Here is a 23,517-nt window from a genome sequence, read left to right as displayed (position 1 = left end):
TTGGCACCACTGAAATCCACTGGCCATAGATGTACGGGCCTATTTCATCACTTAACAGTAGCTCTTGAAATCTAGCGTGCTGGTCCTCCAAATGTGTTCCTTTGCCAGAATTGTTTTTGTCTATTTTGTCTCAAGATACCAAGACTCCGGGGAGGAGGAGTAGGGTCTGGTTTAGAAAAGGCCAGAAAGGCATGTTCTCTAATAGGAATGATAAGCCAAGTGGTTCTGCACCACCACCATCACCCCATTGGCCAAAGTACAGAGAGAGGAGGGGGGGGCGTGGAAAGACCCTCCAGGCAGAGACAGACACCCCAGGAAGCACCAGATCAGATAAACACAGGAGCGACCTGGTCTGGCGTTGAAACCGAGGACCTCGCATTCAGTTAAGTCCCTGACAGTGCCCCAGCTCTGGACTTGACTGTCCCAATTGTAGGGACAGCACATGGTTTCCAGAGCTTGGTAACCCCGGGCCAGGCCTGAGCATGGCATATTCTGTGTGCTGCAAAATTAGGAAGCCACAAAGGATCCCAGGAGCCCCCGCCTGGAAGGCAACAGAGCAGGTTTCCTAAAACCTCTGGCACCTTGGCAGGGTAGTGGCAGATTCCCGGCCCCTGGCGCCCGGGCCAGGCCCGGAGGACTCCGGGGCACAGAGCATGCATTCTGGAAGCCAGGAAAGGCACAGCGTCCTGGGATCCGGAATGTCGGGGTTCCGAGAGCCGGGCCAGAGGGGCTGGAGTGCATGGGAGCGGGCGGGGCTGCGGCCCCAGGAGGGGTTAGGAACCGCACCGCGCCGCGCGGGAGTGAGGCGCCCGGGACTCAGCTGCGCCCCTCGGCCAGGGCGCTGGCGGGGCTGAGGGCCGAGCTGGGAGCCCTGAGCGAGCCGAGGGCGCGTGTGCACGAGCCTCCTCGTCCTCACTCCGTGCGGGCTCCAGTGGCGCGACAGCGAGGGCGAGGGTCGCGTCCGCCCCGTGGGGCTCATAGGTGAAGTGTTCTGGAAAGGCCTTGGCCAGCGCCATGTGGTGTGCAGACATATAGTCTATATATGAAAATTAAAGGACTCACGCCTGGGTGGCTCAGCGGTTGAGCATCTGCCTTCAGTTTAGAGCGTGATCCCGGGGTCCCAGGATCGAGTCCCGCATCAGGCTCCCTGCAGGGAGCCTGCTTCTCCCTCTGCCTGTGTCTCTGCCTGTCCCTCTGTGTCTCTCATGAATAAATAAATAAAATCTTAAAAAAAAAAAATAAAAGGACTCAGAATAGACAAAAACAATTTTTGACAAAGGAACACATTTGGAGGACCAGCACGCTAGATTTCAAGAGCTACTGTTAAGTGATGAAATAGGCCCGTACATCTATGGCCAGTGGATTTCAGTGGTGCCAAGATAATTCAATGCATGGAAAATACAGTATTTTTAAGATTTTTTTTTAATTTATTTATGATAGTCACACAGGGAGAGAGAGAGAGAGGCAGAGACATAGGCAGAGGGAGAAGCAGGCTCCATGCACCGGGAGCCCGATGTGGGATTCGATCCCGGGTCTCCAGGATCGCGCCCTGGGCCAAAGGCAGGCGCCAAACCACTGCGCCACCCAGGGATCCCGAAAATACAGTATTTTTAGCAAATGGTTCTGGATCAACTGGATGGCTGTATGAAAATAATAAACCTTGAATTACACTCCATACTGTATGCAAAGATTAACTCAAAATCAGTCCCATACTCAAATGTGACTGCTGACAACAAAACTTCAAATGGAAAACACAGAAAGGCACCTGGGTGGCTTAGTCGGTCAAGGGTCCAACCCTTGGTTTTGGGTCAGGTCATGATCTCAGGGCTATGAGACTAAGCCCTGCCCCAGGATCTGTGCTGAGCTTGGAGCTTGCTTAAGATTCTCTCTCCCTTGGTCCCTGCCCCTCTCCCCACTCTCCCTTAAAAAAAAAAAAAAAAAAAGAACAGGAAAAGTCAGTACAAATTTTAAAAGCTGGTAAATTAGACTTCGTCAAAGTACCTGCTGAAGTCTTTTCCTATTTTAAAAATTAAAATTGGGTAGTCTTTTTACTGATTATATTGTATGATTTCTTTGTGTGTTGGAATTGGGTCAATTGTTATACAGAAATGTCAGTGTAGGGCAGCCCCGGTGGCGCAGCGGTTTAGCGCCGCCTGCAGACCAGGGCGTGATCCTGGAGACCCGGGATCGAGTCCCGCGTTGGGCTCTCTGCGTGGAGCCTGCTTCTCACTCTGCCTGTGCCCCTCTCTCTCTCTCTGTGTGTGTCTCTATGAATAAATAAATAAAATCTTGAAAAAAGAAATGTCAGTGTGTCTTAAGTTCATAGTATTCTTTCTATAAGTGAGGTTAAGCATCTTTTCATATGCCTAGGATCCATTTGTATTTCTTTTTTCTTTTTTAAATAATATTTTATTTATTTATTCATGAGAATACACAGAGAGGAGAGAGAGGGGCATAGACACAGGCAGAGGGAGAAGCAGGCTCTATGCAGGGAGCCTGAGTGGGACTCGATCCTGGGTCTCCAGGATCACACCTGGGCTGCAGGCAGTGCTAAATCGCTGAGCCACTGGGGTTGCCCTGTATTTCTTTTTTCTGAGAATAACCTTTATTATTAGCCCATTTTAAAATTAGGTTTTGGGGGCACCTGGGTGGTACAGTTGGTTAAGCATCTGACTCAGTTTTGGCTCAGGTAATGATCTCAAAGTAGTGAGATTAAGTCCCAAGTTAGGCTCCAGCTCAGTGTAGAGTCTTCTTGAGAGTCTCTCTCCCTCTCCCTCTGCCCGCCCTGCTCATGCACTCACTCTCTCACTCTCAAATAAATAAATAAATCTTTAAAAAAAAAAAGACTTTGAGGGCAGCCCAGGTGGCTCAGCAGTTCAGCGCTGCCTTCAGCCCAGGGCCTGATCCTGGAGACCTGGATCAAGTCCCATGTCGGGCTCCCTGCATGGAGCCTACTTCTCCCTCTGCCTGTGTCTCTGCCTCTCTCTCTCTGAAAAATATTTTGATAAATGACTCAGAAATTTTTACATTATGGAGATTAGCCTTTTGCCTTAATATCAATAGCAATGGTTCCCATAGCTCGCCATTTTCTTTGGCTTCGTCTATGGTGTATTTTTTGACTATGCAGGCTTTTATTATTATTTTTAATGCAATTGAATTTATCAGTCTTGTTGTGATGTAGAGTCATTTTTCAGTCCAATTTCCCCATTAGATACCAGAAAAAGATGATTTCCAACAAGGTCTAGCCACGTAGGACTGAGCGTGGGAAGGGCCTGAGCTAGTGGTGAGGAGACAGGGGGAAGCCGTTTGCTGCTGAGTAGCTGTGGATCCTGAGGCCAGTTATCTTACTCACCCTGGCTCAGTCAATTCCCTTGGCTGCAAACTGGGGATAATGAGGTTCCATTTAAAGAGTTGTCAGGATTTTGTGAGATAGTATAGGAAAAGCACCTGGTACATGCCCAGCACAAGCCTTCTATACAAGGTACTTCTTCTGTCTCTCCAAATGATGTGTACAGGTGTGTGTGTGTGTGTATATATATGCATGTGGAACAGGTGTAAATGCGTGTGTGTTTGTGAGTGGGAAGAGGCAGGGCCGGCTGTGGGATACCGCACAGTTGGCTCAATTACTCATGGTCTCAAAATAAAAAAGCTGCTCCAAGGCCCCAGGATGACTGTAAATCCCACAGCCCTGGCCCTGGGCCAGAACACTCCTTGCCCACCCTCCCTGACTGCCTCCATGGATGAGCAGAGCCCTGTTGCCTGACTCTTTCCCCAGGATGGCCAGGCCCGTGGACGCCACAGAGCATCCAGGGCTCCAGAATGGTCCTGAAGGGTCCGGGGCAGAGGCTGAGCTCTGCTTTCTGCTGGCCTTTTGGAGACCACCCCCTTCTGGCCTGCTTGGCCACTCTGGGGATCTTCTAGGTAAGGAGACTGGTTTAGAACAGTAAGTGGAGGGATTCGCAGCCGGGCTCTCAGTCAGGGATGCATATCTCAGGTCCCTGCCCCTCTGGAGCTCACAGAGCAGGTGAGTACACTTCAGGCCTCAGCTTTCCTGAGGAGAGTCCGGGAATCCCAATCCCCGTGTTTGTACACCCATTCCTGTTCTTATGCCTTGGGAATCCATCTTTATGAATCCATTTTTAAATAGACCAGCCACGTCCTTCCTGTTGAACTGTGTAAAGCCGGTTTTCTATGGCTTGGCTAAAGGTGAGAGGCACACAGACCCCTCTGGAAGCCAGCATGAAGCCAGGCTGCTCCCAGTTTCCCCAGCAGCGCCAGCTAGCCCCTCAGGGGTTTGATCCCTGGGAAAGATTCCATGGCACCAAGTGCAACCTCTTTCTCACTCCACTGACCAGGAAGTGGGATTCTGGGAAGGGAGAGGACTTGCCTGATGTCACCAGCATGAGAAGCAGGTCAGGCTGAAGTCCAAAACCCAGAAATACTCTCTTCCTCTCTCTAGTTTCCTGGCATCAGATCTAAGGCCTTGAGAGGAACAGGGACTCAAAGGATGGTGGGCTCAACTGAAACCCAGGCTTCCTGGTGGCTGGCCATGGACTCTCCCCACTCCCCCAACACGCCACTGAAAGAGTTCTAAATAAACACTTTGTAAGGGCCTATATGAGGGTGTCTGTGGTAGATTAAAGATCTGCAAAATCATGGCCAGTTCCCCTCACCCTGGACCTGTGCTGGGCTTCTGACTTGCTCGACAAATTGAATAATGCGGAAGTCCTGTCCACTCATGGCTGGTTCCCCTAGCATCACACAGATCCAGGAGCGAAGCCACCTCGTGCCCTCCAGGTCAGCCCATCCGCCAGGCAAATCTCACTCGGGTGACTGCCAGTGATACCACGTGGAGCAGAGTCACCTCGCTGAGTCCTGCCCGAATTCCTGACCCATAAAACCATGACATAGAATAAAATGGCAATGGTTTCAATCTACTGAGTTTGGGTGGCACTTGTTACACAGTAATAGACACCTGTGCACTGATGTTCCATCTTCAATGCACCAGAAACTATTGCAGCTGGCTATCGAGTCCTTGCTAAAGTGAGTCCACACCCCTCTTTTTTTTTTAATTTTTTAATTTTTTTTAATTTTTATTTATTTATGATAGTCACACACAGAGAGAGAGAGACGCAGAGACACAGGCAGAGGGAGAAGCAGGCTCCATGCACCGGGAGCCCGACGTGGGATTCGATCCTGGGTCTCCGGGATCGCGCCCTGGGCCAAAGGCAGGCGCCAAACCACTGCGCCACCCAGGGATCCCGACACCCCTCTTTTTAAGATGGTCCCGCAGTGTTTCCATTTGGCAGAGAGGAAGTAGAGGCAGGAGGTAACCTTGGCCCTGACCACACAACCAGCGAACGGCGGGGCTGGGATTCACAAACCCTGCTTTTTTCCAGAACCTACAAGTACTGCCTCCTTCATGGATCGAGCTTCCCTGGGACCCTTCCCATGTAGGAGACAACATGCCTGGACAGGCGGCATTGGTGGCACTGGGTGCTGGGGACGCGATGCTGAGTGAGGGTCCCGGCGGCCTGGAGAGCTGCCTCCAGGATGATGGATGAGCACAAACCCCGCGCCCAGCTTTCCCCATCTGCCCAAGAGCCCCTTCCTCAGGCCCCTGGCGCCGCAGCTGTCACCGTCACAGCCTCCGATCCGATTACAGACCCCAGAGCCCCCCGGCTGCCCCCTCCTCCTGCCACTGCGTGCAATGGCAGAAACCCTTCCTGCCTGGGAACAGCGCTGAAGTCAGAAGACGAATCTGTCAAAGGCCATGCCAGCTGCAGTCACCCCGGTGCCCCCGCCCTCTGAGCTCATTCCCAGAGGTCTTAGGAGGCAGTGCTCGAGAGGGACAGGAACGAGGGCCCTGCAGCGGGGCCGGGCGGATTCCTGCACTTGGCTTTGTTTAGACGTGTATGGCCGCACCAGGCCTGGGCTCCGCACCTGCAGCTAAAGGAAGTCACCTCCTCCCCGCCACCCCGCAGGCACACATGTGCACACGCACATGCACACACACAGAGGAGGTCACCTCCTCTCTCCCACCCAGCAGGCACACGTGTGCATGTGCACAAGTCACTTCTACCTCCCACACGCTTATGGCTCAGGAGACCCAGGCACGGATTAACTCTGGGCTTCACCAGTTACTAACCTGGTACCTTGGGGCCATTCCCAACCTGAGCTTCAGTTTCCTCATCTGTGAAATGTTTCTTCACAGCACCCAGGGTTTTTATGTACCAGGCCCTTACCCAATGCTGGTTGTGTAACGCTGTCATCCACCGAATCCATCCACTCATTCCCACTGGTGCAAGCCCTGACTCTTGCTCTCCTCCACGCTTCCTTTCCTCCCCACCTCCCCAGCAGAGACATAGCAGGGCTTGCCCACAGCTACCTTCTGTTACTCCTCTGGTAACCCTGAGACCCTGTGAGCTACCTTCCTCAAGGTCATGCTTTTGAGGACTGGAGTGGGTATTCAGAGATGCTTCAGGTGTTTAGAAAATGCTTCTGATACTGGGAAAGAAGACAACAAACCTATTGGATGCTCTTGCAGAGCCACACTAGAGCAGTGTCCAACAGACCCCCCGGGGTCCTCTGACTCTCTAGGGGAAGGTCACCCACTCTTTTCTACTGATTAGGGCCCAGACTTCATCAAATTAGGTGTTAGCTTACAAAAAAAATCAAGGATTGGGAAATTGGAAATGATCCTGTGGGCTAGAAAGGTACCCCAAAGATTATGGTTTACTTGACCTATAACCTTGTCCGGTTGTCCTGCTGTTTCCCTCATTAATGAGACAAATCAATCTCCAGGGATCCCCGGGTGGTGCAGCAGTTTGGCGCCTGCCTTTGGCCCAGGGCGCGATCCTGGAGACCCAGGATCGAATCCCACGTCAGGCTCCCGGTGCATGGAGACTGCTTCTCCCTCTGCCTGTGTCTCTGCCTCTCTCTCTCTCTCTCTGTGTGACTATCATAAATAAATAAAAATTAAAAACAAAAAAACAAATCAATCTCCAATACATCCTTCTATACTGTGCATGAGAATCTTGTTCTAACTTTTCAAAATGTATGCTTCCACGCAGATCTCATGTGTTAGGGATGACGCCAGAGGTGGGAGGGAGGACCCCTGAGGGTGGACACTGGGAAGGAGGGGAGAGTCCCTGTGGATGATGACAGTTCATAGAATGGAGAGGAAGGCTGAGCTAAAGGCAATGTGCACCGTGTCTTGAGTACGAGGAGTGATTTTGCTGAACAACAGTGGGGAGGCCAGGAGTTCAGTGGTTCCTCTTCCTAAGCCCGAGAGAAGCAGTAGGTGAGAAGATGTGGTCTTCATCAAAAAGAGTGTCAAGGATGAGAGATCTCAGAGGAAATCAGGGGGCAAAAGGAAGTTTCCGGTGTTTTAATTGAAGCCAAAGTTTCTGGAAGGCTTAGTGATAGAAGAGGTTTTTGGAAGAGGTGGGGCAAGCATGGAAGATGGGTGCAGGAGTGAGAGCAGCAGGGAGAGCAGGAGATGGGAAGCCCTCTGGACAGGACATTGAGTTGGAATGAAGTCTGTGACAGACTGGCCTACCTACCAGAACAGGGCCTGGTGTGGATTCAGAGTCAGGGAGGCTCAGGTCTGGATTCTGGCTGCCAGATATGAGCCATGCGGGTGTGTGGGGGGGGTGGTGGGCAGGAGGCTTCTTGGTGGCCAGACTCACACTGGCTGGGCAAGAGACAACCACCAAGCTGGTCCTTGCCCGCTCATCCTAGGTCCTGGCTCTCAGCTTCCAACAATGCTCCCTCAGAACTACTGGTGTAGGGGCGCCTGGGTGACTCAGTCAGCTAACTGTCTGCGTTCAGCTCAGGTCATGATCCTGGGTCCTGGGATCAAGCCCCAAGTCAGGTTCCCTCCTCAGTGGGGAGTCTGCTTCCCCCTTTGCCTCTGCTATTCCCCCTCCTTGTCCTTGCTCTCTCTCTTTCTCTCTCAAATAAATAATTAAAAAAAGAACAACCCACTGGTGAACAGGGTGGCGGGGAGCTGTAAGGTCCTCCAGCTACACCTGGGCTGCCATTATCCCCCAAATCCCACCTCAAACTGCTAGCAGGCCTGGACTCTCAGCTGGGAGCTTCCAGGTCCCTTCTATTAAGGAGGCTTATGAGTCAAGCTGCTAAGTTTAAACCAAAATCTCCCCTCAAGATAGGAATTCGCTTAAGCCCCCAAGTGAAATGGGGCAGGTGGCACACACCACGGGGGGCCAGGGTGGAGGCGACTCTGGTTGATTGTCTCTGTTGCCTCCCGCTCTAGCTTGGAGGCCTTTGTTAAGCCAGTTTCAGGGACCCCAAGCTCCCACAACCAGAGGCTGCATACTGTTTACCTTAGTACAGATGTGAGTTTCATTTCCCGATTCAGATAAAAATAAAACAAACAAAAAAATCTGGCACTTTCCTTTGCGTAGATGCCTCAGGCAGGACAGCTCCCAGATTCACAGACCACCCTTTGTCCCAGAGGTCAGAGCTCTCAAAGGGCCTGACCTTGAGGCCGGTTGAGTTCCCTGGTTAACAGGCATAGCCTGTGGCCCTCCTGGGCCTGGCCCCAGATCTGGGGTTCAGAATCTCCTCCGGGGCGGTGGGGGGAAGGAGTAAAAGCTGGAGAAGCTGCCTCTGGCACCCCAAGGGAAACTGAGGTAACTTAGATTAGCTCAGATTAGATGAGAACTGTTCCAGTGTGCTAATGAGCTGGTATATAGGGTCCCACATACATGTCTAGACAAAGCTCTAGTGAAATTATTCTAGATTCTTCCCTAGTCATCAGGTTTATCTCTAGGATGGGGCGATGCAGACCCCACAGAGCACAGCTTCTCTGGAACACCCACTCCTTCTCTATGGGGAGAAGCTCATCAGAGAGAACCATGATGAAGATAGAAATAGAGTCTGTGGGAGAAGTCACTGAGAGGCAGTGTGGGGGTGACAGGAAACGGCCCACTGGCAGGTGGAAGGCTTACTGACCATGACGCAGGGGACCTGAGAGGAGGACAGGCCTGCTGGGCCCGGCGGCCACCACTCAGAGCTGCATGGCTGTGGGTGGGGAAATAGCCTCTTTGAGTGGCTTTCTTTGGAAAACAAGAACAACAGTTTCTCTGTCAAGGTTATAAGGCTCAGCTGCCATAATTAAGCTAAATCACTCAGCGCAGAGCCCGGCATATAGTCCGTGCTCAGCAAGTGCCAGCTGCGCTATCAATCATTCATTCGACAAATGCTCACTGGATAAAAATGACAAAAAACAAACAATAAAACAAGAAACAGATGGATGTGGTCTCAAGCCTCATGGCGCTTGTAGGTAAAGGCTTTATTTATTCATGAGAGACACACAGAGAGAGGCAGAGACACAGGCAGAGGGAGAAGCAGGCTCCCTACAGGGAGCCTGATGCAGGATTTGATCCCAGGACACCGGGATCATGCCCTGAGCCAAAGGCAGACGCTCACCCACTGAACCACCCAGGTGCTTGCAGGATAAAGGGTCTTAAAGAGATTTTATTTTAACGAAGGTGAATAAAAGAAGATGAAGGTTTTTGCTTTTAAAGCGGCAGGGTGGGGATTATGGGGCAAGAATAACGGTTTGATTCAGGAAATCAGAGTTCTGTCCTTGCCCCTGCTTTACATTCAGTCTGTTGGAGCGAGAATAGACTCGGGAGGTCCCAAAAAGGGGATATGACTTGTGGAGACCCCAGAGCCTCAGAACAAATCACCCCCCCCCACCATCTGCCTCTGCACTACTGCATTTAATAGCTTGGTGACCTGGAACTATTCTTAGTTTTATCAACTTCCATATCCTTCTCTACCTCAAATGTCTCAACTCTCTGCTTATAAACCTTCTGACATCTGCAAACTACAAAGCGAGGAATAATTAAATGGATTTGAGGACCAAAAGAGAAAGGGAACGGTGTGGCAAGGGGAGGGGGGACCAATATCACAGGCCTGCTCTTCTGACCTGGAAGATAAATGAGAGATGAACCCAGGCTCCCCTCCAGGAAAGCTGCCCTCCAAGCAGCGTGGTCAGAGAAGAGGGGTGGGGTCACAGCAGGGCTCAATGTGCAGTCTTGTCCTTTTTAAAATTGGGGGCAGTGGATAGGGTTGGTGGAGGTGAGAAAAGCTGAAGGTTACCTCTAGAGAATTCCAGAATCAAAGCCCTCAACTGGCCCTCTCCTCTGCAAAGGTGTATGTGAGTTGCGCAGTGTGAGAAGAAGGGCCCCTGGTTTAGGATGGGCAGCCCCTTCTTGGGCACCATCTGGGAGAGCCCGCATAGCCCAGGATCTCGTTATGACGAAGCCTTCTGCTTCTGCAGCCTGGCATCTCTGGGGGGCAGAGTGGGACGAAGCGGGGAGGCTGCAGGAGAGAATAGAGCTCCACAAATACTCCCCAGATTTGTCGACAGCTCTGAAAGCATCTGCTTCAGAGGTGCCTCTCACTCTATATTATGGCTGGCTGAGCTGCAAATATTGGCACCAACTTAATTCGGAGTTTTTTTTTTTTTTAAGTAGGCTCCACGCCCAACGTGGGGTTTGAATTCACGACACCCCGAGGTCAAGAGCCATATGCTCTACTGACTGAACCAGCTAGACACCCGCCCCCCCCCCCCATTTTGAGTTTTATAAAGGAAGCCAGAGAGGTCTGGTCGGCTCTGGAGAGACTAAGATTCTATTCTCAGCTCCACCACTTTCTAATGGGAATTTTTAGGCAAGTTACTTCACCCTCGTGGAAGCTCAATTTCATCTTCTGGAGGTTGGGGTTAAATCTACTCACCTCTGTCCTTAAGTGAGATGATAAAAGGGCCTGTCTGGGACTTAGTAGGTAATTAATGACTATTAAGTCACATACACCAGGTTAGCCTGTATAAATCAATACACAGCAAAGGCACAGTTTCTAAAGGCTAATCCTCATGCCTCTGCCCCAAGGGATGAAGATAACCACCTGAGATCAAACATCTCTTTCTACTACTCAGCTAAAGGCAGAGGTTAGACACCCCAGGGGCATGTCCACAGGAAAAAGAAAACAAAGGGGTCCTAGAAAAGACCTCTTTGGCAACCACTTCAGTAGTCTCACTTTCTAGGAGGTTCCTCAGAGCTTTAATCTCACAAGTGAGATGAAAGATAGAAGCTCTCCTTCTCAGAATTGAAACACCATGTTGTGTATTTATCTACTTGTACCTTTTTTTTTTTTTTAATTTATGATAGTCACAGAGAGAGAGAGAGAGGCAGAGACAGAAGCAGGCTCCATGCATCGGGAGCCCGACGTAGGATTCGATCCCGGGTTTCCAGGATCACGCCCTGGGCCAAAGGCAGGCGCCAAACCGCTGTGCCACCCAGGGATCCCTATCTACTTGTACCTTAAACTCCTGTCCATCATGAGACCATCCATGCTCCGTGCCAGCATTCACAGCAGGGTCATAAAGTTAGCATCGTGAAGGATAAAACTTAGGCCTGCGCGCAACCACACCTGGGGAACAGAAAGCAGGGCTATATGCACACATGCTCCTACACACCTGCTCACCAACGGAGATGAACACGGTTCCTAAGTAGTATAGAAACTAGACTGGGATCCCTGGGTGGCTCAGCGGTTAAGCGTCTGCCTTCGGCCCAGGTGTGATCCTGGAGTCCCGGGATCGTGTCCCACATCCGGCTCCCTGCATGGAGCCTGCTTCTCCCTCTGCCTATATCTCTGCCTCTCTCTCTGTGGGTCTCTCATGAATGAATAAATTAAATCTTTTTTAAAAAGAAAAAAAAAGAATCTGGACTTCTGGAACAATCCTAAAGATAGGATTTTCTCCAAGGCTACAGGGGTTCTAATATGCTTCCTAATAAGAAAACAAATCAGCAAGTATTCCCGTCATTCTGAGACCAAATTAACAGATCCTAATTCGGACTCAGTCTTGTGGGGAAGATGACCTAGAAATGGTCAAATGAAAAGCAACAAAATGGGTGAAGTTGTTTCAGTTAAGGGATGCTGGGTTAGGGTCAGAAATAGTATGTAAGAAATACTAAGGCAATCTCTCTGGGTGTGTATGAGACTCAGAAGGCACAGGCAGAGAAAAGTACTGCTCTGAGAAACAAGTAGGACTTCGGAAAAAAGGGCTGCCATTTTGTTAACAAGGTCTCATTAAAGGGCTGCTGCACAGCTTTCTAAATAGCAATACACCTGCTGCAAGCACTAGGTAGCTTGGCTGAAACATCCACTTATGACTGAGCTGCAAGCAGTTATCACTTAGCTCATAAACTCCTGTAACAGATAAATCTCAAGAATATCACACCTCGACCTTCTCATCGCTCCTGGAACTCAACTAATGAGGAATCAGAGAGGAAAGGAGTTTGTAAAATGGACTGAGAAAGGCCAAGGAGGGATTGGCATGTGTCAAGGGCCCCCTCTAGCGGTCCTGGAATTAAATGCAGGAATTTAGGATTTAGAGAAAAATTAGCAATAGCAATTCATAAAGTAGACCAAAGCCTCAATCTTACCAACATTTGAGACATCATTCTGAGGTGGTATGATAGATTCCTGTTGGAAAAAAGCTCTCCTAGCCAAGGCTTCTGCCTTAGAAGTGGCATTGGTTTTTTTACTATATGTTACGTATGGTCTCTGACCTTAGTTCCAAATGATTTGGTCTTAAGGTTTTTCAAATTCAATTTTCTTTCTTCTCTTTCACCTGTATGTACATGTCTATGTTACCAGTTTTTAAAACCATCATTTTTGATGGCTGAACAATTTCAGACTTAAATTATGAAGCTCATGGCTGGACTTGGTATATCACTCCACACTTGAAAGCTTGTGTGTTATGTAATCAACATACCACGCGCCGGTCTGAAACCACAGGGAATCCATAAAAGAGAACACTCAAATGCTAATGTTCTCTTTGCAATAGACTTCAACCAGCCAATGCGATGACTTAAGAGAGTAAATATATCCATGTTCTCTTTGCAAATCTAATCTCTGTGCTGCCTCATATCCCTGCGCAGCTACTGGCTGCCACAAGGGCTCTTACACCCAGGAGACTCTTCGTCTCTAGGAAGGGGAGATGGAGTGCCACGCGGTGGCAGATTTATGGAGCAACACTGGCATCTTCCACACAGAAGACTGGCAGCCAGGAGTAATCCAGTCCCCCTAGGATATTGAGACAAGCAATCAGACTCCACCTAAATAGGTGAAGTCTAAAGAAAAAGGGAGGGAAAGGATGAAGAAAACAAAAAGAAGGTGGTAACTCACCCTTAAAATCTGTTACTCTGTGTAACAGCATCAATCAGGACAGTATAAATAGGATAGATCTTCATTTTCACGGTTAAGTAACAGGAACAAAGTACTCAGGTATTGGAAAGTAGGCTCTACTTAGGGACGTCAGCTGTGTGTGCTCATTAACCTGGGCGTTAACCTGGGCTTCAAATTTCCTCATCTATAAAAAGTATTAGACTAAAAAAAAACTTGTATCTTTAGATCTAAATATATCCTATGTGCAAGGTCCTGGTATTTTTAGCTTAGAGAAAGTGTTGAACAAAAAAAGCTGTATTTAAGAGCAAATGCTTTACAAAATCTTGAGCTCCTGCCATATTTAATATTCCTCCTAGAGATATAACTAAATCAATCTACTTTGTTGAAAATTAGTTACTGTGACCAAAACAAAGGCTATATAACATACTTCTAGAAACTTCTGGAAATAGATTCCATCATTTTTCCCAGAAGTGAAGGAAAAGAGCTACTTGTTTCTCCCAAAAAAGTATGAAGCCTAGGGATCAACGTTTTCACTATTGCTGAATCTTCACACAAAAGTAGAGGATAATTTCTACCTAATTCCATACAGAAAAATCCTCAAGCAGGAAAAACCTATTTTCTAGGTATTTCTAGGATTAACACTGTGCTGTCACCAATTTTAACTGCATTAATATGTATGTTTTCTACTTACTCTTCCCCTGTTTAACATAGCAGACTCAGCATAAATATGCAAACTTGGGTTAGTTTTCCAGGATAAGGATTTAACCCTGAGTAAAAGGTAAAGAGGAAGAATGAATACTATTTCTAAAATTGTAAAGATCCTTAAGACAGAACATACTTTCTGCACCTCTGTGGCAAGCATCCCAGCAACGCAATGCTGCTCCTTATTTAAGGAGACCATCTGCTGGATGACGACAGAATCCTAATACGGTTCTCTTTTCTTCAACACTGGTATTCTCCCTTTGTGGGAAGCCAAATGAAAGGGATAGTCCTCTATCCAGAGCTAGGAGGGAAATTCTTTTTAAGAACTAAATGTTTTCTGTTACTGTTTTTTGTTTCAAGTTTTTACTTAAATTCCAGTTAACATATAGTGTAATATTAGGATAATTAACCAAATGTTTTTAAAAAGGGTTATCTCTTGTTTAAAAAAAAAATCTTCCAAAATTCATCTTTCATCTTTTCTATACTTCTATTATAAAACACTATTCAGAGTAAACTCAAGTTTCTAAAAATTGCATCATTTTTTCAAAAGTTGGTATTTCTCCACATTTTTCTATTCGTAGAATAATTTCTATTCATTAGAATTAATAACCTTATGTCATCACTAGGATATAGCAAAGAATATGGGTTTTATTGTCTTTTAAGTAGGCTCCATGCCCAGCATGGAGCTCAATGTGGGGCTTTGAATCACAACCCTGAAATCAAGACCTGAGCTGAAATGAAGAGTCAGGTGGTTTACCAATTGAGCCACCGGATGCCCCAAGAATATGGGTTTTATTTTATTCTTTTAAAGATTTTATTTACTTATTCATAAGAGAGAGAGGCAGAGACACAGGCAGAGGGAGAGCCAGGGTCCTTGGGGAGTCTGATGCAGGACTCAATCCCAGGACTCCGAGATCATGCCGAGCCAAAGGCAGACGCTCAACCGCTGAGCCACCCAGGCGTCCCAGAATATGGGTTTTAAAAACATTTGCGGGCAGCCCCGAATGGACTATACACAGTGACTCATAAGGACTATTTATAGGGAGACACCTAAGAATCATTTTAGGAATATTAGAAAGATACTCTGCTTATATAACCCTTTGAATGGGGACTACTTAGAATATATCTTACACTAAATTCTATCAGGGAAGATTAATCATAAACACACACACACACACACACACACACACACACAAAGATATGAGAGACAGAATGTAGGGGTGAATCTGACTCTCCACTGAACGTGGAGCAAGATGCAGGACTCCATCTCATAGCCCTGAGATCATAACCTGAGCCAAAATCAAGTCAGACTCTTAACCAACTGAGCCACCCAGGTGCCCCTGGGAAGATCAATCATATTCTAGCAAATTACAATATAAGCAATATACTAAACATTTAAATTCTATCAATTCAGCAAGTCAAAATGGAAGTGAATGTACATTTTTAAAAAGATTTATTTATTTATGATAGAGAGAGAGGCAGAGAGACACAGGAGGAGGGACAAGCAGGCTCCATGCCAGGAGCCTGACGTGGGACTCGATCCCAGGACTCCAGGATCATGCCCTGGGCCAAAGGTAGGGGCTAAACCGCTGAGCCACCCAGGGATCCCCCTGAATGTACATTTTTAATTTACACAAAACTACTTCCTTTTAAAAATGCCTCAGTAGGGATTTCTGGCTTTCACTAATAGAGTAGCTAACAAACCAACTCTCCTGTTACCTAAGCAACTATAAACTCTAGGGAGAGAAATCAGGGGAAAAAAAAAGATATTGAAAAGGAAGAAAATAAACAGTCTCTATGAAGCACCTGGGTGGCTCAGTCAATTAAGCATCTGCCTTCAGCTCAGTTCGATACCAGATCTTGGGATTGAGCCCCACATCCAGTCCCCTGCTCAGTGGGGAGTCTGCTATCTCTGCTTCCACCCCCATTGCCCCTGCCTGTGCACGAGCTCTGAATAATTTATTAAAATTAATAAAATAGTCTCTATTTATGGAGACATGATTTGTCAATGTAGAAAACCCTAAAGAATCTACAAAACCTACTAGAATAAAGATTTCCAAGGTCATAGGAGTATCCCAATGTGGCCTGCACTTAATCACTTGCTTCCAAAGAATGGAGTTAAAAAAAAAGTTAATTTTACAGGGAAGAAACTGGCAAATGATCTTAGGCAGGTGATTAAGGTAAGACATGTTAATAACCGGTTCCACTGATATGTGATGGGAACATTTCATCGCTGTGGTATTATTTAACACCAGTCTATGGAAAAAAATCAGGGAAACCCAAAATGAGAGATACTCTACAAAACACTCCTATCAAAACAAAATACTCTACAAAGTACTCCTCAAAACTGCAAGATAGGAAAAAACAGACTGAGAAACTATCACAGACCAGAGGAGCTATGACAACCAAATATAATGTACTAGAAATCCCCTTGTGGGATCTGAGAAAAAAGTTTTCCACTATATTAGTGGAAAAACTGCAATCTGAATATAATCTGGAGTTTAGCTGATAAACTAAATGTACCCATGTTGAGTGACAAATATACCATGGCAATTGTTATGGGCTGGTCTCCTCCCACCCTCCCCCAAATCCGTGTGTTCAAGTCTCAACTCCCAGTACTGCTCTATGACAGTACTTGGAGAACAGGCCTTTAAAGAGATGATTAATTGAATCTGATTAGTGTCCTTATTTGAAGAACTAGGACTGTATAAGTTTTGTTTTTTTAAGATTTTATTTATTTATTCATGAGAAACAGAGAGAGGCAGAGACAAAGGCAGAGGGAGAAGCAGGCTCCATGCAGGGAGCCCGATGTGGGACTCGATCTCGGGTCTCTAGGATCACGCTCTGGGCTGAAGGCGGCACTAAATCCCCTGAGCCACCCAGGCTGCCCAGTTTATTATTATTTTTTAAATGTTACCTTTCAAAAGACACCATTTGGAAAGCAAAGAGATAATTCACAGGCTGGGAGAAAGTATTAGCAAGTTATACCTGACAAGGACTTGTATCCAGAATATTAAGAACTCTTAATAGAACTCTTTAGGGCAGTCCTGGTAGCTCAGCAGTTTAGCGTCGCTTTCACCTGGGGTGTGATCTTTGAGACCTGGGATCGAGTCCCACGTTGGGCTCCCTGCATGGAGCCTGCTTCTCTCTCTGCCTCTCATGAATAAATAAAATAAAATCTTTAAAAATAAATAAATAAAACTCTTTATGTTCTATAGTAATTCTAAAATGTGCAAAAAATATGAATAAGTATCTCACCAAAGAAGATACACAGATGACCAATAAGTACATGAAAAGATGCTTAACATTAGTTAACAGGAAAATACAAACTAAGATCATGAGATACCAATCCAAATCACAATGGCTGGCTATCATAACAAGTGTTGGTGACAATGTGGAAAACCCATAACCCTCATACATTATTGGTGGAGATGTAAAATGGTACAACTGCTATGGAAAAGTTTTAGCAGTTCCTGAGGTGCCTGCCTAACTCAGTTGCAAGAGTCTGAGAAACTCTTGTTCTTGTAGTCATGAGTTTGAGAGCCCCATGTTGGGTGTAGAAATTAAGTTAACTTTTTAAAAAAATTAAAAATCTGGCAGTTCCTGAAAATGTGAAAAAGTTACTGAATGACCAATTCCAATCCAAGAAAAATGAAAACACATATCCACACAAAAACTTGTTCATGAATGTTCATAGCAGTGTTATTTATAATAGCCAAAATGAGAACAAGCCAAGTGTCTAATTAATGGATGGATAAACAATGGTATATATTCCTACAATGGGATATCACTCAGAAATAATGAATTTTGGGTATGTGCTGCAATATGGATGAACCTTAAAAACATGCTGAGATAAGTCGGTCACAAAAGGCCCCGACCTCATCTGAGGGAGGGAAAAAAGTTTCAATAAAATTTTCCAAATTTTTACTTAATCAGAAAAAGAAGGTAATTTTATGACTCCGTTTTTTGGCTTAAGTGTTCTTAGCTACTCTTACCTATCTTCCCAAATTCTAATAAATATACTGCCCTCTTAAATTAAAAATTATTCTAAAAAAAACAACAGTGAGTTAAAGCAAGGGTTCTAATCCTCACCAAGGGTCATAATCCCCTGACAGAACTTTAGAACTAGTAGGAACCAGGACCTATTCTATAAAGACTGACTCACTCAGTCTAGGGAAATAGGCCAGCAGTGTTACTCCAGTAGTTTAAAGCTACCCCCATGGGGATTTAAGCATACAGCCAGGACTGGGAATTGATGATGTATTTCAACAGAATATAAACATTAAAAAAAAAATTCTTCTTTTAGGTGAAGGCAGATCTTTTCTTAGGCAAAACAAAAAGCAGGCAGATATTTAAGAAAAAATTGTTTCTAATCATACAACTATAAATAAAAAGCCACATAAAATAAGTTAGTCATAAAACATTTAATTGAAGCTATAAAAAACGAGGCAATTGATAAAATAATTAGGAAAGAATATTTAGCACATTTCAAAAAATTTAAAACAGGAGCTGGACACTTTACAAAAAGTTGTGTGAAATAAAACTCTTAAACTATAAGTAGAAATGTAACATTACAGAGTATCTTATAAAATACAATGACAGAAATATAAAAGGACTATGTATGCTTTAAGTCTGAAAACTTTTAGTAGTGACTGGATATTTAGCTTTAAATGTACAATTCCTGGGTATGAGAATCATATTACTATACACATCTTCCAAATCAGTGGACAATTTTTTCCAATTAACCATGAGTGGTATCATCTTCTACAAAGTCTTTAGCCATCTCTGCTGTGATCACGTCAATATGACTAACCTGAAGAAAAAATGTAAAAACAGTGTTAAATCTAAAAAAAAAATCAAGTGTTCTCACTGTATAGAATAGTATTTAAAACATAAGGCTTATCACCTATAAGTTTTGCCTATCAAGTCAAAGGAATCTAAAACACTAAGACCTTTCTAATGGTGTTTGCTGAAAGCCTGAGTTTAAAAAATATTCATTTTAGAACTCTGAAGATCCGGGTAAGTACTAACATCTAAATTTCAAATGTTTTTTTCAATTTTTATTATGTTGCTATTTCAAAGAATCTTACGGCTGAAAACATCAGGAAGAGCTGTGTGGCCCAGCCAAATATAAATGACTGTATGTAGCTGTTAAGGACTGTGCACTGAACAGGCAAGACAAGAAGATAATGTCTCTTAATACCAATGAAAATAAAATCAATGCAATGAATGCCACAAAAAAAATTACTAAACTTCACAGGCATTTGAAAGAAAGTTCTTTCTCTACAAACTCATCAACATAAGCAACAAATTTCTAGGTTTTCCTTAATGGTTTAAGTAACATAAAATAAAAATTTGACAAATACAAACTCAAATGTGAAAAAAAATTTACCTTGTTTCTAAACTTCACACCATAGAATTTGTCAGCTGACTCAAGCAGTTCAGGCCTAAAAGTAGTTGTAATAAATTGTGCATGTACAGCAAGTTCCATAATCATATCTATAAAAAGAAATAATTTAATAAAACCTTTTTTAAGTAGATATGAACATTTAAAAAGCATCTATTTTTACTCTTACCTAAAATTCAAAACAGCTTGTAATTTTATTTTTCATGCATACATCTCTAAAAATTACCCACTCTCTTACATATTAGGGATAGATTTTTTACCTAGTGTTTTAAAGTTACATAATATGAAGCAGTAGCTACTTATAACACAGGATTAAAATTGTCAAAGTTTTCTCACACATAAAAAACTAGAATCACCTTCCCTTGCTACCCATGTCCCCAAAGATCTTTTGAATTTACTGAAGATCAAATATAGGTTCTTTAAATACAGAATCAACATTTTAGGTCCAAAGCTATCCAAACAAGGTGAGAAAAACAAGGTTTAAAATGACAGACCTGTGTAAAAGTTTAACTGAAGTAGGATTTTTTTTTTAAAGATTTTATTTATTTATTCATGATGGGGGGGGGGTGTGCAGAGACACAGGCAGAGGGAGAAGCAGGCTCCATCGCTGGAGCCCAACGCGGGACTCGATCCCGGGACTACAGGATCACACCCTGGGTCAAAGGCAGGTACTAAACTGCTGTGCCACCCAGGGATCTCCGAAGTAGGATTTCTTTCTTTTTCTTTTCTTTTTTTTTTTTTTAAGATTGTATTTATTTATTCATGAAAGACACAGAGAGAAAGAGGCTGAGACACAGGTAGAGGGAGAAGCAGGCTCCATGCAGAGAGCCCGACGCGGGACTCGATCTCGGGACTCCAGGATCATGCCCGGGGCCGAAAGCAGGCGCTAAACCGCTGAGCCACCCTGGGATTCCCCGAAGTAGGATTTTCAATTGACAAACACATCAATTGTACTCACAGAACTAAGATTTGTAGTCCACTAATTTTGAAAAACGTACTAGAAGAAATTTTACTTACAGAATATATACCCTCTCTAGCCCCCCCTCCCCGCCCCAATATCTTAGGCAATAAGAAATCTCTCGTAAAGAGGCAAGCTATCATTTTTTTAAGTAAGTTCTCATTGTTAAGTACAAACCCAAACTACCTGACACAGCTTTTCTGTGCTGGGCATCCAGAGCCTGGTCAATCTCATCAAATAGGTAAAAAGGAGCTGGATCACATTTCTGAATAGCAAAAATCAGAGCAAGAGCTACCAAGGACTTCTGTCCACCAGAAAGCTGTTGCATTTCTCTCATTTCACCTTGTTTCCCTGTAAATGACACCTAAGAAAACATTTAAATGACTCAATACCCAAAAGGGGTAGAATCAACATCATCTCAAAATTAAATTACATGCAATGCAACAATTTAATTTGTAAAATATTCCACAAATCTCATTATACGGTAATACTGGGAAAAACTGGATATTAAAATGTATTTTACCCTAATTCCAACTCCAGTGAACTGGTCAACTGATGGGACACTGCTTTGTGACCCAGAACCCCTTTCACTTTCACCACTTCCTTCTCCTTCATCCTGAGACTGACTGCCCTCCACATCTCCTTTCTTCATCACCAAAGTAGCTTTGCCACCAGGTACCAACTTCTGGAATACTTCACTGAAGTTCTTGGATACCTTAAAATGAATGAATGAACAAATGAGTAAGTCAGGTGTCACTTCAAATAGAAATTTTAATTAGGTGGCACTGCATGTATTTTTTAAAGCAAAGAAATACTTAAAACAACCACAAATATTTTTTTTTAAGACTTTATTTATCCATTTGAGAGAGAGACAGAGGGCAAGGGCAGAGGGAGAGGAAAAAGCAGACTCCCCACTGAGCAGGAAACCTGACACAGAGCTCAATAACAGGACCATTACCTGAGCCGCAGATGCTTAAGCAACTGAGCTGCCCAGGCACCCCACTAATCACAGATAAATACTTTAACAAGAGTAACAGATTGAATCCTTTTAAGAGCTGTGTAGCATATTCTAATTACTATATGCTGGATTTTTTTTACTTGTATTAGATCGAACTATCAGTAGGGAAAAAGCTTTATAAACGCTTACCAACTGAGTAATAAACTGAATTATAGCCTAAGCTTTTGTCCAGTGTATTAACTACAAATAGATACATACCTGTTTGAAAGTTAACTGAATAGCTTCGTATTTTCGAAGTTCAAGTACATTCATCAGTTCCATGATTGATTTGTATCCCCTATCCAACTCTTCTTGTCTTTTTATTAACTTTTCTTTCTGCTCAGAGAAATTTACAAACTGATCTAAAGCTTTTTTGTTAACATGGCTGTACTTCTTCAATTCTGTGTTGCACTGTTCAAGTTTTCGAAACAACTACAAAGAGAAAAAAGATGTATAAATTCACATGCAGAGAAAATCTGCAACATCGTTTCAAATTTAAAACTACAGGATCTACCTGTTTGAGGCTCAGTGTCTGGTACTTTTCAAATGCTTCCTGGGGAAGTGATCCAAGTTCTCGAATTTTTTTCATACACTCTTCTTTTTTCTTTAGTAGCATGCCTTGTCGATTTGTCATCTTTTCTAGTTCTTTAGTATCATGATTTATAGCATCCATATGTTCTTTTTCCATATTTTTCCATCGTTCCATACTTTTCTGAAGCTCCTTAATTCCAGCTTCTGTTTTATCAATGGAATTGTCCAAATCTAAAAATGGGGGGGGGAATCAAATTAAACCATTAATACCCATTTTAAAGCTAGAGTGCTATCTGACCAGATTTTAATGGCCAAATCTATAAAAATAAATAGGTTTTTGGTTTTGATAATGTTTGTTTAAACTTTACTGTGTAAACCCATGAAATAATTCAGGACAAAATTAGGAGTGTACATTAGTCACTCAGGTATATATTTCTCATTAGTGAATGTTTATAAAAGATTAAAATAATTTTCTTCTCACAGCAACTAGGTGATAAGAAACTTAATTCAGCAAAAAAAAAAAAAAAAAACAAAAGAAACTTAATTCAGCGATTTCACACTTTTGGCAACAAAATTAGTGATTAAATTTGTCACAAATATTTCAACAAAACAAAGGTTACTATTTATAATCAACCCACTAAACTCCATTCACTATAAATTATTTATGTAATAGAAACCACACAAAATCATTAGTGCATACTTTTGCTTATTTGGGAGTTTCATTTTGTAGCAAACAATTTTTTCAAACAAATAAGCTAACTTTTAAGAAAATACCAATTTTTTTTTTTTACTAAATCAAAATTCACCTTCTGATCGTGCCATAGTATCTTTTACTCTTTTATTGATTGCTTCAAGTTCTGAGGTTGTAGCAGTGAGAACAGTACCCCCTTCTGTCTCTCGCAGTTCATTAAGTTCCTGCAAGATAAAGATCATTAAATCACAAAATCTGAGTTTTGCAACCTTCAAAACATTAAGACTTCAATGGTTTCCAATAGCTATTACCTTTCTATGCATTAATATATAAAAATTTGTCTAATCATTGAATTGTTGATATACATTTGTGTTTTTAGTTTCTACTATAAAAAAATGCTATGAACATTGTTTTTTAATCAAAGCTTAATTTACACCCAATAAAATGAGCCAATTTTAAGTGCAGAGCTCAGTGAGTTATGACAATGTACATACCCATGTACTACCACAATGAAGATACAGATTTTTTCATTAAACCAAGAAGTTCCCTTGTGACTCTCTGTAATCAGTTCCCTCTACTCATGCCTCCAGAAAACTATCATTCTGCTTCCTATTGCTATAGATTAGTTTCCCCAACAGCTGTTATTTTGATAAGCATTCAAAAGAGTAGAAAGTACACTTTGTATAATTACAAATATTTAAAGTATCCACTAAAGGGGGAAAAAAGTAATGATACAGTAACTAGAAAATTTCTCAGCGTGACTACTGAGAAAACATTAATAACCAACTTAATAAACTTACAGAGTACCTAGAATATGCCAGGATAATCATACGAAACAGGTATTACTGTTATGCTCCCTTTTCATAAGAGGAAACTGAGGCTTGGGAATATTAAATTATTTGCACAGGATCGTACACTAGATGACAGTGCTAGAACTCCAACCCACGGTAGTAAGGTGCTTTCTGTCCCCAAAGCCCAAGCTCTCAATCAAAGCCACTCATGTA

At 43.8% G+C, this 23,517-nt stretch overlaps 1 protein-coding gene across 2 annotated transcripts in view; it reads right to left on the bottom strand.

Annotated features, from left to right (window-relative positions):
* Positions 1–18,334: 18,334 nt before the first annotated feature.
* The window catches only part of SMC3 (structural maintenance of chromosomes 3), a 40,154-nt gene continuing 34,971 nt past the window's right edge, over positions 18,335–23,517 (bottom strand). For both annotated transcript variants that reach the window (XM_055300109.1, XM_055300110.1), the window contains 7 exons: positions 22,629–22,737; positions 21,806–22,053; positions 21,511–21,723; positions 20,818–21,009; positions 20,481–20,658; positions 19,322–19,428; positions 18,335–18,742 (listed from right to left, as the gene is read on the bottom strand). In XM_055300109.1, the coding sequence (XP_055156084.1) occupies positions 18,671–18,742; positions 19,322–19,428; positions 20,481–20,658; positions 20,818–21,009; positions 21,511–21,723; positions 21,806–22,053; positions 22,629–22,737 (1,119 nt within the window). In that variant the 3' untranslated portion in view covers positions 18,335–18,670. The remainder of the gene's footprint in view (positions 18,743–19,321; positions 19,429–20,480; positions 20,659–20,817; positions 21,010–21,510; positions 21,724–21,805; positions 22,054–22,628; positions 22,738–23,517) is intronic.

This window comes from Nyctereutes procyonoides, unplaced genomic scaffold (assembly GCF_905146905.1).
Source record: "Nyctereutes procyonoides isolate TBG_1078 unplaced genomic scaffold, NYPRO_anot_genome, whole genome shotgun sequence".
Taxonomy (NCBI): domain Eukaryota; kingdom Metazoa; phylum Chordata; class Mammalia; order Carnivora; family Canidae; genus Nyctereutes; species Nyctereutes procyonoides.
The sequence above is the reverse complement of the archived record's forward strand: the minus strand, read 5'-3'. Positions and strand labels throughout refer to the sequence as shown.